This window comes from Tachypleus tridentatus, chromosome 12 (genome assembly GCF_004210375.1).
Source record: "Tachypleus tridentatus isolate NWPU-2018 chromosome 12, ASM421037v1, whole genome shotgun sequence".
Lineage (NCBI taxonomy): Eukaryota > Metazoa > Arthropoda > Merostomata > Xiphosura > Limulidae > Tachypleus > Tachypleus tridentatus.
This window is the reverse complement of record NC_134836.1, coordinates 90290132-90307651: the sequence shown is the minus strand read 5'-3', so window position 1 is coordinate 90307651 and position 17520 is coordinate 90290132. Positions and strand designations below refer to the sequence as shown.

Below are 17520 nucleotides of genomic sequence, written 5' to 3'. Positions count from 1 at the left end.
GATCAATATTATTTAATCTTCAATTTCTTATTTTGATTCATTGATATGCAGTTTAGTTTGTACTTTTAAAATAAATTGCAGGATAAAAATAAACAATATTGTACAAAGACCATGGCTTTCTTTGTCCCAAAGCAATATATAATAATATTATTGTATGGTTTACCATCAAATTTATGTGGTGGGGTTCTACAGGGAAATGACAATTAAAAATTGTTTATACTTAATTAGCAAAACAAGTTTGATATGACTAGAGACTTAATGTATTTAGACACTTTAATTAAGTTATACGGCAATTGATTGAATGACATTGAATAAGGATCAGCAAACTTGTTTATTTGAAAATCACCAATTAATTATTTTTTTGTTATCTAATATTAACTGAAAAAAAATTACTATAGATGTGTTTGAGACTTTTAGCTTATAGAAACAGTTTATCTTCAGAAATAATGTAACCTGGTTGACAGCAATAATAGGTAAGACTTATCTTAAAATTTAAAAAAAATTCACATTTTAATTTCCTGAAAAATCAGCATCATCACAAGGTTAGTCTTCCATGTCATTCATCTGTTGACAGTAACAGATACTGGTAGATCTTGGACTAGTCCACTGGAGTTATGATACATTTATATCTAACTGTAGCAATTATATAATACAGTAATCTCCACATTGACCAGAGTGTTGGGGCAATGTGTTATCACTTAGCCTTAAGTTTATGAGTTTGTCAGTGTCCCACAGTCCTGGTGTTTGAATAATCTATAAAAACCACAAACAAACAAAAATACATTTAAGATATTTAACTATGTAATCTGCCTACACTAAAAAAGTGAAGTGTTTTAGGTTGGTAAATCATCTAAACTGATGAAACAATGATGTTTTTAGATAATTATTAGAATGAAAAGAAAATACACCAGCAGTTAAATAAAATTTAAAACACTTGTTGGGCCTAAGAAATATTTAATTAATTTTCCTTTAGAAATCATAATATCCAGTACATAAGTCATGTTCAAAATATTTTCATGTGCACTAACCTTATATCTAACATAAGCTTGCTGCACTACTTCCTTTAAAGAGAATATTTCTTATGGCAGTCTTATGTAATCTTTGCAAGAAGAAGGTTTAAATGATGCAAAGAATTATATATAGCAGTACATACTTTTTGTAAATGAAATTCTACATAATTTTTATGTAAAACTACAGAACAAGAATACAATGAACATTAATAGATTATTAAGGAGAATTAAGTTCAATCTCATTTACTGTGAAATTCACAGTACTCTATATTCACGGAGAGACAGAAATTAACATTTTAAGTATGTTTATAGTATTATACATTACAACCAATTACATATATTTTCAGTTGCCTTCCTCTCTATCTCTCTCTCTCTTATTCATAGACAGAACCTTAAAAATGTAGTAATAATAAAGTGTCTGTGTGTTTTCTGTTTTTCTTAATGCACATGGATCAAGTTATAGGCCAAACTGATTTTTAATTTACTACTTTTATTTTGTTACCTTACTTCAATTCTGAACATATTTATTACACATCCTACCTCTGTATTAACACAACTTTCTATGTCTTTTAAACATTTTTAAAATTGTCAGTTAAAAATGCATATGAAGAATAATTTTTTTTTGTTCAGATTCAGCATACATTTGGTGTATATGAAAGTTTTCCAATTATGATAATTTATTCATGTGACATATTTTAATAGATTAACATATTTTGGCACCCCAACCCACAACTAATGCCTAAGTACAATGGTGCAAATTTCTTGTTACCAAGTTCTCCATAAAAGAGACAATTGAAGTGATTGCTTGTTTATGACAGTAATTTTTTCATTATTTAGTAGTTAACCCTTTTAAAAAATTAGCAGTATAAAGGATTTTAAAGAAACATGTATGTGAAATCCTATATATGAAGAAAAAATTAAGTTTTTCCTTTACTACCATTGTAAAAGCTTTTCAGAGTTGATTTTTTTTTAATTTGAAAATTTGTTAAAGACCTTGGCAGAATAATAAATATTACCTTCTGCCTCCTACAAAACATATGCTATGCACACTTGTAAGCCTTCAAATTTCAAAAATGTTATATAAAACTACTCAATACTTGTTTGCCTTACAATTTTGCTTAACTTCAAAATATGGTTACCTCAGTCTAAATTTAAGTTTTATCCACTGATGGATAGCCTTGAGAAATAGCTCTCTACGCTGTTACTAAGCAACACTTTTATAAGTGGATGATCTCCTGTATTATATGTCTTTAAATACAAAAAATTCAACATAAAGAATTCCCCTGGATGTATGTTCTATAATCTCATATGACAGTTTCCACTTTAAAAACACTTTTATAAGTGGATGATCCCTGTATTATATGTCTTCTATAATCTCATATGACCGTTTCCACTTTAAAAAAATGGCCCTATTTCATATCCCTTAAAAAATTCAAATTCTTTCAAATCTTTGTGATTCACTTGTAATGATCACAAAAGTAAATAGCAACCTTTGCCAGTCAATCTCTATTACTGACATTGCAAGACATATGTTTGTTCGCCTATTGTCATTACATCATTTATGGGAAAAGCCATTTAATAAAGTTAAGAATTTTGTCAGACAGTCAACAAGGTTTCACTGAGAGAAAATCTTCCTTTACAAATCTTTTGACATCCTTTGAAATGTTACTACATATGTAGATGAAGGTAAAGGTGTAGATTTAGTGTTTTTCTGGGTTTTCAGAAAGCATCTGACAAGATGGCACATAAAAGGCTTGTAAAAAATGTCTCTAAAGGTGTGGAAGATAACTTAGTAAATTCAGTATGGCTGGATGGAAAAAAGCAGAGGATTGTTACAAATGGAGATCAGTGAAACTGGATTAATGTCACAAATGGGGTACCTCAGAGCTGTCTTAGGACATTTGCTCTTTTTGATTTACAACAATCACACAGATGAAGGAATAATCAATAAATTACTAAAATTTGCTGATGATATTAAGGTCTTGTGTGTTACTAACTGTCAAAAGGATAATGATGCTTTACAAAAGGATTTAGATCATTTAGTGAGTTGGGCAAATGAAAGGCAGATGGGTTTTAATTATGATAAATGCAATATACTGAATACAGGTTATCATAATTTGAATCATAAGCATAAATTGAAAGGGAATAACCTTAAGAGTGTTATGAAAGAAAATGATCTTGGTGTAATGGTTGATCAGTCTCTTAAGCCTTCTAAGCAAGTAAGATTGTAGGTCATGTCTACATAAATATTGAACACATAAAAGAGGTTATAATTTCATTTAATAGGTCACTGGTTAGGCTGCATTTTGAATACTGTGTTCAGTCTTGGGTTCCTTACCTTAGGAATGGCACTGAATTGTTGGAAAGGGTTCAGAGGAGGGTTACAAAATGGTACCTGGAATGGAAGGATTGTCATATGAAGAGATATTAAAATCCTCAAAATTGTTTCCTCTTGGAAAAAAGAAGAGTTAGAGGGGATCTGACTGAGGTGTTTAAAATTGTAAAAGGAATCTATAATGTTGATACACCCACAGTTTTCATACTTGAGAGTGAAAATTGTAGAACTAGGGGACACAAATATAGAAGTAGGCATGGTAGAAGCCATCTTCACCAAACACAAGTTTATTTTTCAAATAAGGTGATTAACCTGTGGAAATGGTTGCCTTTGGATGTTGTTAAGGCAGTAAATCTGAGTAAATGTAAAACAAAACTTAGTAGATATATGAATGATAAGGGCTGGTTTTGAAAATTTTTTTTATATATTTTGGCTTAGAGGATGGGACAGCAGAAATAAACCAACAGGTCCCTTGTTATGCCTAAACATTATGTAATGTTAATATATATATATATATATATATATATAATCAAATGTTTTTTCCCTAGTTGTTTAATATATTATTTCTTTTCTTTTACTCAACTCAAGTTAATACATGCAATGACTATTACACATTACTATTACAGTGACAAAGAAAAAATGCCCAAGAAGCACTTAATTCTTTACATAAAATGTTTCATTATGTTACTTTAATTGCCTTCATTCATACAAGAAAGTGTGAAATATTAAACTAATTCAACAACATATACAGATAATATTCAATAAAACACTGTACAACTAACCTTTTCTACTAGTTCCTCAAAAGCACATTGTACTCCTTCACATTTTTTAGCGCTAGCCTCAATAAATAACATGGAATGTTTACGTGCATATTTTATTCCTTCTTCTCGAGTAACTTCTCTATTTTCCTAGATGTATTTATAAACACTATATAGAAACATTTATATGACAGGAAAAAAAATTCACATTTCCTTAAACCTCTTGAAAACAATAATTTATGTAAACAAACCTTCTCCTGAACTGGGGCATGTTAGAATGTTTCTCATACACAGTTTAAAAATTACAGGAAACTTTTTTTCACAGACTTTATTGAGTAAGTTATACAAATGTACTCACACTTTAGATATGATGTACGAAGAAATATAAACAAGTCAGAGGATTCTACTTTAAGTATAGTCTTTAAAAATTAATAAAATCAGTTACTTTTAGTTCCACCAACTTAAAATAGGTGTTCTAATGAAGCTGTGGTTGAAAACTGTTGAAAGTGTTGTTTCTGTTGGAAAAAAGTTTCATTATCCAAAGATCTAAAAATATTTTAACAAAACTTAAAATATTACCTTATTAGAAATTAATTTTAAAGATTTGTAACCTTTTGATTACCAACATGAGTAACTTTAAATCTCCATATTCTTAATTTTTCTATAAAATTTGTAATCCTTTCTTAAAGCCACAATCTTCTCAAAATGTTGAAAGACAGAACTTAAGTCTCTGTAATAGTTATTACAATAAATGACTTAGAAAGTGATCAACAAGCCACATATAACATAAAAAAATTTCCAAACCTTGACTTTCAGAAATGTTGTTCCTACATTTCAAGCTCACAAGTTTCCATTTGTTTCTATCAATTACATTTAGTGACAATATCTTTGTTAACTTTCATAAATTAAGTATGATTGGGCAATGAATAAATTGCCTATTAATTACCAACTGTGACAGAATTATAGAATATATTCTATACCAGCCATATGCAGAATAGATTTCCATTCTCCTTCTTGACTGGTCCATTAGTAATACTAATAAGTTTCTACTCATAAATTTATTATACATTTTTAAACTTTTAGGCAGAAAGATATGTAAATATTTTATGCTTAGACTAATACCTTACTACAGGGTGCTAGGTTATTCTGATTTTTAAACTACAAAATATAAATATGTGTATATATATATATAGACACACGCATGTCCCATTTTTATAACATTAATTTGTTAGTAATACAGTGCTCATTAAAATTTTAAAAACTATTGGATAACTTATGAAAAAGTATCCCCTTTCAAGTGATTCCATATCATAAACACAAATCAATATAGTTTTTTGTACAATAATTGTTATTCTTGCATGTTAACAAAATACAGTTTTGTTAAGTTACAGTACATTCTTATTTAAATCCTTAAAACAAAACCAATTTTCAGCCTGTGTTGAAAGTTACTAAACTTCTTCTCCCTCTTAAAAAATAAAAAAATTTAACTTTATTTACTAAACACAGAAATGAATTACACAGCAACTTACCTTATCAATTTTATTACCTACTAACATTTTCACAACATTAGTCCTTGTAGAGTAGGTCTCAAGTTCGTTTAGCCAAACATCAAGCTTTTGAAAACTCGTCTGGTTAGTTACATCATAAACTATTGTAAGTAAAATAAAATTAATTAACCAATAGAAGCAGACATGGAATACTTTATGAGAAATAAGGTATGTGAATAATCAACAAACAAGATATAAAATATGAACAGCACAAATGCCCAACATTTCAAACATACAAAATAAATGTTTATGTTCAACAAGTTAAATTGTATCTTTAAAACAAAGAATTAAACTGCACTTAGTTCTGGTCTTTAGCAAAATGTTCTACATGACAATTCAAGGTGACTTTGTTATTATAAAACTCACCCAGTATTGCACCCTGTGCTCCCCTGTAATAGCTAGGTGTCAAGGTTCTAAATCTTTCTGAACCAGCAGTGTCCTAGTTTTGTACAGAAAAATAATACTTCTGAAGTAATGAGGTCCTGAAATATACATAAATGTATCTAAGGCAGTAGTGTCATGGAAGGAAATAAGCTAGCCTAAATAATAAGATGATTGACATTCATCACTGAACAAGTATTTAAAATTATTTTTTTTAAAAGTATTCACTATATTACTTAGCACTGACAGAATTACAAAAAGTGTTAATTTTTATAGCTATAACCAACTCTATTATATCTCAGATTCTTACATATCAATCACTAAGCTTTTCTTCAGTGTTTATATATCAGCATGGGTGACCACGACCACAGACTAAAAGAGCGTGTGTTAAGTGTGCTTAAATGCAAACATAAATTTACAGTCTTAATAAAAAAAAATTACCAAAAAATATATAACCATGAGGTTAAGTTTACATCCTAATACAAGCAATTTTTTGTGAAATGTAAGTGCACCATCTTGTCCCTTCCAGTGGGCAACCATGCATATTTATTTTGAACACACTTATGCTACAACAGTCAGATGTTATGGTATATCCATTTGGAGGATAATCATAATCACATGGAGATTCACACTTAATATGACCCTTGTCCCAGGAATCAAACCTCTCTCCTCTTGATTACCAATTACTTATGTAATCAGCAATTTCAAAATTCAATATTCATAATTTTTTTTTATATAAAGAAACCTTTACTCTATTAATTAATTCTATTAATACTCTTAGAAAGTAATAACATTATAGTAATATGTAATTTTAAAATCATAATATTTGCTTATCATAGTAATTACAGTAAAAAAAGAAAGTTCTTATAACCAGAAATTTCAACATCTCCAAATATGGGTAGCATTTCTATGAAGGATGTAGTTAGCAGCTCACTACTGCCTTCTAAGTTTCTTTCTAGCAGTTAGAGGAATGTGCAGTCTTTTAGTGTTCAAGTAACTACATTAATATTTTAGCCACTATTTCATTTAGTGCTAAAGCAACTTTTTTGTGAACTGCAAAACCTGACCTTAAACTGGAAAACTTTCATCAAGACATTTAATTTTTGATACATTGCAATATATTGTATTACTTTATTTAAGTTACTTCATTACAAATGTTTTTATACAGGTTACAGTTTCTTTATGACACCTATTATTATTTAAGACTTACTGTTATAGATGGTAAAGAAATACTGTACCATAGAACATTAACAAAGTTTCAAATTTTTCCTGTAAAACCTCCCAAAAGAAACTCTCATAACTGGAATTTTTAATTATCAGCACTGCTCAGATTCAGCAGATATCAGCTAGTATGGCTATGTGAATGAAACAAAACAACTGTTCTAGCATCTGATTTTGAACTTACAAAATATGTTCTGCATAATTTTTGTACCTAGAGCTGTAAACTAGTAAACTGGTTGCTAGACATAACATATATTGTACAGTATAGATTCTAAAAGTTTGTTCTGACTATACCTTAACTTGAAAGTAATACAAGTGGGTACACAAAATCTTATTCATTCATTTATTGCCTTCACTAGACCAGTTTAAATTTCTCTTAAGTTCTGCTAAGAAGTCAGAACAGGATTGCCCACAAAAGTTGCAGTGGTTTTCATTAAGCATACTTTAATTTCATTCATCATATAAGTAATAAAGGTTGGTACATACCTACCAAGAAAAATATGTAAGAGCAAAGTGGAGTTTTTCTGTATATTCAAATTACATGTAATTTGTTTTCCCACTAACTGAATAACAAAAAAGGTTATCAAATTTCTCCTAACACATTCACACAAAAAAGTAAAAAAATTCTTAAAATGTAAACATTATTTATGTTTTTTTTATTTCTAATTTCTAAATCAAAATCTACAAAGCCTTAGATATCTGTGTAATAGTTTAAAAAGAATAAATTACGTATAACTGGATAGCAGTGTATAAATAAATAAAAACAACTGTGCATATGATATAACAGTTTGGGAAACTTTATCCTTCAAAACAAAGGATATAAAAGATTTATTATATGTACTTAAACACAGTATCATGTGAATGTACATCACCTTTACTATGTAACTTAAAATGTCTTGTTGACAAAGAAAATACTGAAACACTGAACAAAATGTTGTAACTTGGTAGTGAGCTGCATAAATAAACAAAACTGTTCTATAATCTTGTTTTCAGTTTGCCAAAGATGTTCTTTTTTTTATTTTTGTTCCTCAATTCAAACTTAAACAATATGTCAGCATTTTCACCACATTAAAAAAAAAAGTATGGAAATGTTGGCTGTGGGTCCTACACAAGTTACTTAACAGATTAACAGTAAGAAAGTTAGCATTTTATCCTGGATGGATCCTAGTCCAAAATTATCAAATTCCAAAACACACACACACACACAAAGTTTTAGAAGGTTGATATCCAGTGTGTATTCATTCTATCTGTATTAGTTTAAAATAATAACAATTTTATCATGCAAGGATTACAAGTTCTGAATTTTGTTCATTCACAGATGAGCTTAAGCACATGTTATGAGTGCAAAAACCAAAGGGTTTTGGAAAACTGAAGATACCTCAAAAGTAAACTACAAAACTCTCAAAATTAAACAAGTGATTTCAACCTATTTCAAACGTTATCATCAATCAAAAAAATATTGATAAAAAGTAATGGAACTGTTAGTACAATTGTACATGTATCAGTAGAATGAATGAAATTGACTTCCAATTGCTATTCCCACTTTGAAAATGTTTTTCTTGTAAGAAAAAAGTTACCTAATAAAAAATAATATATATAGTGAAAACAAAGTAGTCTGGGAGAGCAGTTACCTTCTATTTCTATATCTATAGCTACTCTACTTCTTATGTGAGCCTGCAAATGGTGGTTAAAATTGGTAGATGGTGTATCCCCACTGCAATGTGGGTACTATTTCAGAAGTCACCTCCAAAACCCAGGGTACATTTTATAATCTCACATTGTAGCTTGTACCCTTGGATCTTTTCAGTTGATGCAGTGTTTTTTACTTAATTTGTTTTTGTTTCAGCTTGTTTTGAGTTATAAGAAACTAATAAATATATATACAAACATAGTTTCAATGGAATATTTATGAAGAGTTGAATCAAAACATACATTTCAAAATATTCTCTTTTAAATTTCATATTTTGTAAATAACAAGAAACAAAGTAAACAGCATGTTGATAAAATGATCAATAAAAGCATGGCTTACCCATATGGCTAACTTGATTTTTTTTCCATCAACTGCCAGAACTTTCACCTTGAAATCTACTCCTGCAGTAAAAAACTTTTGTACAGTCTTGAAGATACTACATCTAAATCAATATCAGTAACAGATCAAATATAAAACTGTATAAATTACTATCACCTAATAATATGAACAATAATTGTATAAGTTTTGAAAATGCAAACAAAACCAAGATCATCCAAATGGAATGAATGCTTGTAAATAAGATTAAAATGACATTTGCACTTATTGAAGTATGAAAAATATTAAAAATTATAGTAGTAAATAAAATATTATTGTTTATGATATTTTGAGGACACTTCACAAAGGTGAAGAATTGTTGGACTTGGTATTTCTGGTCTACCGAGATCTAACACAAGCATCCTCTACTGTGTTATTTCACAAAGATTATACTTACTCAAATTATGCTAGAACATTTATAAGGAGAAATAACTTTAAAACCTGACCAACATTATGTTCCCTTTACAGCAAAAGTTAACAAAAATTACATTTACACACATATGCAAGTTGCCACAACACATTTACAAAAACCAATCCCATATAATAGATGGAAAAGTTACATCTATACATATCTTCAAACCATCATTTGGACATACTTGTTATAGCTTAGCTATGAATAAATTTCCTTGAATTTGTCACCAATAGTAGAAATTTTAAAAATATTATACAATGTTGACCTAGCTGTCCAAGAGGTGGATACAATGTTCTAGTTTAGCAAATTGTTTGTAAAAGACCTAACTTTTTATCGTATTCACGCCTGTGTTTCTTTCAAATGAAATATTAGTGCAAAACTCCTACAAATCCTGAGGTGATGAGAGATTGGAAAAAATTATCAAAATGACACAACAGTCATCATCAAAACTAGGAACTTACAAGACTATAAGCAACATCAGAATGACAATACAAGCTGAAATATTGTAACATAATAATGAATAAGGCAAATGATTAGCTTAAAACATTGTGCCTGTTAGAGTGCACAGATCATCAAGGCAAAACTGATACAAAATAAGGAGACACAGCTGGGCTAAACATACTACTACCATCAGCAAAATCCAATGCCTCAATTTCCTGGTCTTGAAAAGGGCTAGTCTGAGAGTATTCAAAATAGAAAATTCATACCTTTATAAATGTAGTCAGCCCTCCTAGAATACATCAAGAACTGTGAATTAAAAAATAAGAGTTTAATGTTCAGAGACCAAATCCTTCTGAAAATGTCTAATGTACACTTTATGCCTGTATATAAGCCCACCTGAGCAATGACAAAGTACTCAAAGTACAAAGCTAGATGTACATCTGCAGGATTTCTGAAAGTGTTCTATTTCATGAGTGAATAAAACCAAAACTAAGAGTAACAAATATTTTTACTTCTTGTTTTTGAAGTTCACATGTGATGCTGTGTTGTAGCCTATTGAGTGTATAATTCTTCTTGTGATTCATGGCATATGCACATTTTAAGGATGTGACAATAATACAACATCTAATGTTGTGCATCCATTATACAGGTAAACATCGATATAAAACGCATCGATAAATCGCGATAATCAGTTGGTCGCGATGGGGTCTTAGGCCCCAAATTTTTTGGGGTTTCTACAGAGGCCGCCGCTCTGTAGAATAAATTATCAAAATTAATTACTATATCTTTTTAAAATTGAACTAATTTTAATCAGCGTCTAATCGTTAAAACGATCACATGATTGCTCTGACGGAACTACTTTTAGAATATCAGCCCCCATCAAAGTAATGAATTCGATAAATTTCTTTAGAATTCTGCTTTTTACATTTAATTTCAGTCTTAAAATTGAGTTTAATAAATAAAAATAAATAAAAAAAATGCTATATCATTGGTGTAAGTAGTTTTGTTTGTTTTTCGTTATTTCACTACTAAACGCGTAAATTTTGCATTGTCGCTCACCCCGAGTGTCAAAAAAAAATATAATCAAATCGGTATAAGGCGCAATTAGATACAACGCGGTCGAATTTTTTGGACCCCAACTAGCGCCTTATATCGATGTTTGACTGTATAAGCTCATTTTGGTGCCTACTGACCAACTGACAGACAACACACCACTACAGAGTTATCTCCCTAGATGGTCTTCAGCTACCTTTTGGGGAAATAAGCATTAACAATAAGATTCCAACCTACAGTTTCAATCAAGAGAACAAATTAACCAACATTACTGAAATTTAGCCAATCTACAACCAGGTGAAGCAGAAATGAGATTAGTGTCAAACTTGAAACTATTTTCATAATGCACTATGCCAGAAGCATAATGCAGTCAAGTTACACCTCCTGTAACCTCAAGCCTAATTCCAAACATAAATGATTTTTTAACTGGTATGTTCATTAATATAAATTAGTTATAAGACATACAGATAAGAAAAATTACCTTACAAAGAAGGTATTACATAAAAAAATTATAAGAATCCACTTTACATATCAAAGGTCATACCTATTGTTGCAGAAAGTCCTGGATCAAATATGTCATCAGTAAATCTAAGCATCAAGCTGAAAGAAATCAGATATTCATTATAAACCATGAGTAAATTCTAAACTATAATTTATGCAGCTTCATCTGTAAATGAAAAATCATACAAACTTAAAAAAATGTATCAGCATATAAAAAAATGTACTTATTAAGGATGTACTGTATCCTTAATAATGTACTTTTTCTTCAAAAATGAACTTGAACTAAAGAAGTTGGTTACATAGTGTTTAAAAATGTTGCAGACTTGCAGAGAGATTTAGATCATTTGATGCACTAAGCCAATATGTAAGGTGATCCATGTGTATTTTCCCAATTCAAATTACTGTTACAATTTAAATGGAAATACATTAAATAATGTGGTTGAAGAAAAATATTTTTGTCTTGTGATCGAAAAATCACCTGAATCATCTAAACAGTGCATTGTAGCTGGCAATAGGGCTAATAAAATTTTAGATAGCATTTACAGAGATACTGAATATAAGACAAGGGAATTTTTGTTTCACTGATGCTACCACTTCAGTGATAGTAAGGCCTCATTCATAATACTGTGTACAGATTAGGGTTCCTTTCCTCAAAAAAGGACATCGAATTATTGGAGAAGGTTAAGAGAAGAGCCACTCTGATGATACATAAGATTGTGTGATTATTCTATGAGGAGAGGAATTTTTAAACTTGTTTTCTCTGGAAAGGAGAAGAGTCAGACAGGATTTAATTGAGATGTTTAAGATTATTAATGGCATCAACAATAGGGATCCATTAAACTTTTTTGTGTTTAGCAGTGAAAACAACAGAACAAGGGGTCATAAGTTCAAATTTTGGCAGCATAAGCTGCAGTTTAGACAGTATTACTTTTCAAACAGGATGGATAGCTTTTGAAATGAATTGTCTTCAAAGGTGGTGGAGGCAGAAACTTTAACCACACATTGCTACTCATGTTTTCATCCAATCTTTTCTTAAACTAATAAGCTCCTTTTCATCCCTTTAAAATTTAATGGATTATAAATCAAGAATGTATACATTCATCTCAATAAATAGATATAAACTTTATTGTAATATTACACAGCACTTGCAAGACAGTTAAACATTTCATTTTCTGTACAAAAGTTAAGTTTGACTACAGACATCAAAATATTCAAATAGAAAAAATAGTACATTTTATTTTTTAAAATTTGCAGTTCATCTGAAGTTTCTGAATCATGTTATTTTTGTAAACCTAACCATAAGCAGAAGCATTCTGTGAAAAAAATTACAGTTGGTCTTTATTACACATATTTTAATCTGTTGCTAGTAAATAAGAAGATTAAGAGACTAAAAAGAGATAAAACACGAGGGATGGAGCAGTGGTTTGTTGCTAACAGTAGAGGTAACAGTAGAATTTTTGGGTATTTTGCAGACATATTTACAAATCAAAACAGGTAATTATCCATCTATACAATCACCAGTTCATTTTCAATTGGAATACTATTTATAGTTTTGATTTCCTTATCTAAGAAGGAATATTGATTTGTTGCAAATTATTCAAAGAAGGACTAACAAAATAATTCGTGGGATAGGAAGGTTATCTTATAGCTGTGATATCTGAGCATACCATGCATGTTTATGTTCTAACACCATTTCAATTAGAATGCTATTTAGAGTTGGGATTTCCTTATCTAAGAAGGGATATTGATTTGTTGCAAATTATTCAAAGGACTAACAGAATGATTCTTGGGAAAAGAAGGTTATTTTATAGCTTATAGTACTTATTCTGAATTCATTTTTTTTCTGTACATATACAGGTTTAACATAGCACATGGTCATTAAATTGATTTTATTCTAAAGCTACCTTCAGTGTTCTTCAAAATGGATAGTATCTGTTACCATATGGATAAAGTATTGCTCAATATGACAACTGCATAAGTATATGGACAGCAATATCCTTTAACAGTATTTCAAGTAATGTTTAAAGATTAAATCTCCACCTGTATTGTAGTGAGAATCAGCACACACATGGTTAGTGCAAGTAATCCTGGGTAAGTACAAAGTTTCTTTCAATTTAAAAACATTGTATTTAGTCAATCTGGTCTGAAATATCATTTACTCAGTATAATCTGTAACTTTGTCTTCAGTATTCAAGTCCTGTGATTGAGTAAAGGTACCCATAAGTGAATTAAAAGCAAGTACAAACACAAGCTGTGTTTATAATTATCACTATTATAAAGTGATTAAACTGGAATTTTCACAGATGGTTGAATTTTATTTCATCCACTTTTTGGTAGTAATGTGGTTCAGAATGTGGTCCAATCAGAAGACCAGAAAACCTAATGTATTGAATATTTAAATGGTGGAATACCATTCTGGACTGTTCTGCCCCAATTCAATCCTTGCTAATACAGATTCTTCACTTTTATTACACTTTATGTACAATTTCATTACTTCATTTTGCATTGATGCACCAAATAAGTGATTTAGTATTATTCCATAATTGGTATCTTAAAATAATTCCTTATTATCCAAAGACCCATCCAATATAACTCTAATGTTACTTCAGTTTCACCTACATGCAGCAAACAGTTGTTGTTTTAGATCACTTTAACTTGTTTTTATTGTGAAGAAAAGGGTAAGAAGTGACCCAAGTGAAGATTGCAACATTATACAGAGAACAATAAAAGAATAAGAAAACGCTAGCTTAAAATTTGGAAAGACAGTATAGGCTCTAGATCAAACAATATATTTTTCTAATAACGTAATTTATTTACACAATTAGTTACCACCAGCAGTAATGGCAACTAGGAATTTAAAAACTGATACCTTCCATAAAAAAAAAAAAAAAATGCCTTAATTTTCTTCCAGGTCGGAAACAAATATAAAATACGCTTTTGCAATATGAACGTTTTCATCAATCGTTCTTATTGCCCACGATCCAACGTAAGCAATTATAGCAAGGTATTAGGTACAACTATTCCACAATGATTCAGGGTATTATTAAAATTTTACGTACCTCTAAATGAATCATATGTCATGATATCCATATCCCCACCCTGCCTCTTCTTAAATTAGAGGGAGTGTAACTGCAGTGCTCGTGCTACAGTGAAACTATGGCATTAATCTTTCTTTCAAATTTGTACCTAACTTACCTTGATTTTCCAACACCACTTTCTCCAATTATAAGAATTTTCAGTGTCATTAAAACATCCACTTCCATTCTTATACTTAAAAAATAATGAGATAATGTGATAAGTTTGCGTCAAATTGTGAACGTATTTATACCAAATTAACCTTAGAAGTCAACATAAATTCCCAACGTAGCTAACAACCCACAGAACATACTGACAAACGTCGGAAGTCCAGCTCGCAGAAGCGCAGTATAACATAACAAGTAATATATATACGTTACGTCAAATCCATGCCTGGATGTAGCGCTTATTTTTGTATAAAAATGATAATAAATAACACAAAACAAAGGTTTACATTTAAGACTTTTGCAATATGAAAGTAGGGGGAAAACAACAAATGTGATACTTAGTTCTGAAGGGATATGAGTATTTACGTTTAAAGCAAAGCAACAAAAGCAATCTGCCGGGTCCTTAAGTTTCAACTAATGATCCAGGATGAAGCCCTAGCCAGTAGTACCCTGCTGTTCACCACCCACTTGAATGGATTGGCTATCATTCGTGAAAGACGCCTACAGCTCTGATATCCACAAGGCCAATCTGCACACAAACAAAAAGTGAAAGTAAGACGATTGAAATTAGCATTATGACTCTGTTAACAATAACATATTTTTTCTTCACAATATTTACACGAAGGAACTATAAATTGCACTGAGGATACAAAACTGGAACCAGAGCCAACCTCAATAAAATAAAGAGCTTCAACTTCAATCAGAAGCTGAGATATATTTATTTCTCCTTCATAGTCCACCTACGCTCGCCCGCCGCTAGTATAGCGGTAAGTTTACGGATTTACAACACTAAAATACTGGGTTCTATTCCTATCGGCGGGCTCAGCAGATAGCCCCATGTGGCTTTTCTAAAGAAAAACACACACACCACATACGCTATGGTTTGGTTTGAATTTCGCACAAAACTACTCGAGGGTTATCTGCTCTAGCCGTCCCTAATTTGACAGTGTAAAATTAGAGGGAAGGCAGCTAGTCATCACCACCCACCGTAAACTCTTGGACTACTCTTTTGCCAACGAATAGTGGGATTGGTTGTGCATTATAACGCCCCACGGCTGAAAGAGCGAGCATGTTTGGTGTGACGGAGATTCGAAGCCGCGACCCTCGGATTACGAGTCGAGCGCCTTAACTACCTGGCCATGCCGGGCCCATACGCTATGTGGAGCACTCCTGCCAAAAATCAAAATAGTGTAGATTATGTAAGTTTTTGACACACAAGTTATTTGCTGTTAATTAATTATCTTGTAATTTCCTATAAATCTAGATATCTCACAGTTAACCTTAGAAAAAATTAGCTACTTATTTCAGGAGATTTATCTCAGTAAGGTTAGAACAACTGACATTAGTTAAATGAAAGTGAATTGGGTTACTGCTTAAGTTTAACTTATGCAAAAGAAAATGGTAGACTTTTGGGTATAAGAAATGAAATTACCTACTATCTCTAACAAAATTCAAATATCGAACTCTGGTCGTTATATTGATATGGTTCGGTGATACAGAATAACACAATACTCGATAAGTTCATGATTACAAGCAGGCCTGGCATGGCCAAGCGCGTAAGGCGTGCGACTCGTAATCCGAGGGTCGCGGTTTCGCGCACGCGTCGCGCTAAACATGCTCGCCCTCCCAGCCGTGGGGGCGTATAATGTGACTGTTAATCCCACTATTCGTTGGTAAAAGAGTAGCCCAAGAGTTGGCGGTGGGTGGTGATGACTAACTGCTTTCCCTCTAGTCTTACACTGCTAAATTAGGGACGGCTAGCACAGATAGCCCTAGAGCAGCTTTGTGCGAAATTCCAAAACAAACAAACAAAGACTACAAGCAACTCAATCATGTTCAATAAATTAATTCACATCTTTGTGTAATTAACTTTAGTTAATGTTCTGTCTTTTATAAAGGTAGTACTGATTATGCGAGCCCACACAAATAAAATGTGGAACCTGAATACTCTGATTACGTAGCATCAAAGCGTATCATTATTCTAATTGCATAATGCTTTTACGCAGAATCGGGCGTATTTATTATTTCTTTGAGAATCACAAACAACTAAACACAATATTTATTTTATTTTTAAGTGGACCGTTTCTATATAGCAGTTTTTCGCTAATTTCTATCAATTACAATCTCTAAAACATTTTTCTTACCACGATTTAATTGAGTGCTGTTTTTTTTTTTTGTATTTTTGTAACTGTATTATCCGTGTAAAAAAAGAGGTTTGATTTAAGATGGCACTTGGTTCAGTATGATCGAGGTGGCAACTTTTATTATTGATATGTGATGTGCAGGCATACCGTATGCGTTCAGTTACACAGAAACATTTTGACTTTTTCGTTTATTTAGTTTATATGCAGTTTTAGCATAAGCATGTCTTTTAGTTGCTTTGTTTCTTTATTTTCTATAGTATATATTCTTCGTTCTGCCCGAGAGAATATTGTAGAAACGTATAGCATGTATTTTGAAAAGGTAAACTTCTGTAGTATCCTTTGCTGGCCTAATTGACAATATCTGTGTCTTACAACCGACAAATACTGTGAGAGAACAAGACACGAAGCTA

The 17520-nt window shown here is 31.0% G+C and overlaps 1 protein-coding gene across 4 annotated transcripts; it reads right to left on the bottom strand.

Moving 5' to 3' along the window:
- Nucleotides 1–312: 312 nt before the first annotated feature.
- LOC143233961 (ras-related protein Rab-18-like) lies at nucleotides 313–15489 on the bottom strand. 4 transcript variants are annotated; one of them, XM_076470899.1, is made up of 7 exons: nucleotides 15254–15489; nucleotides 11768–11823; nucleotides 9282–9343; nucleotides 6017–6089; nucleotides 5633–5751; nucleotides 4128–4253; nucleotides 313–753 (listed from the first exon to the last, which is right to left on the bottom strand). In XM_076470899.1, the coding sequence occupies exons 2-7, from the start codon at nucleotides 11817–11819 to the stop codon at nucleotides 643–645; spliced, it is 543 nt and encodes a 180-aa protein (XP_076327014.1). In that variant the 5' UTR covers nucleotides 11820–11823; nucleotides 15254–15489; the 3' UTR covers nucleotides 313–642. The 4 variants fall into 4 exon arrangements, with proteins under 4 accessions (XP_076327014.1, XP_076327012.1, XP_076327011.1 ...); XM_076470897.1 differs by having other exon boundaries at nucleotides 15333–15488; XM_076470896.1 differs by lacking the exon at nucleotides 15254–15489 and adding an exon at nucleotides 14920–15153.
- Between the last annotated feature and the right edge of the window lie 2031 nt (nucleotides 15490–17520).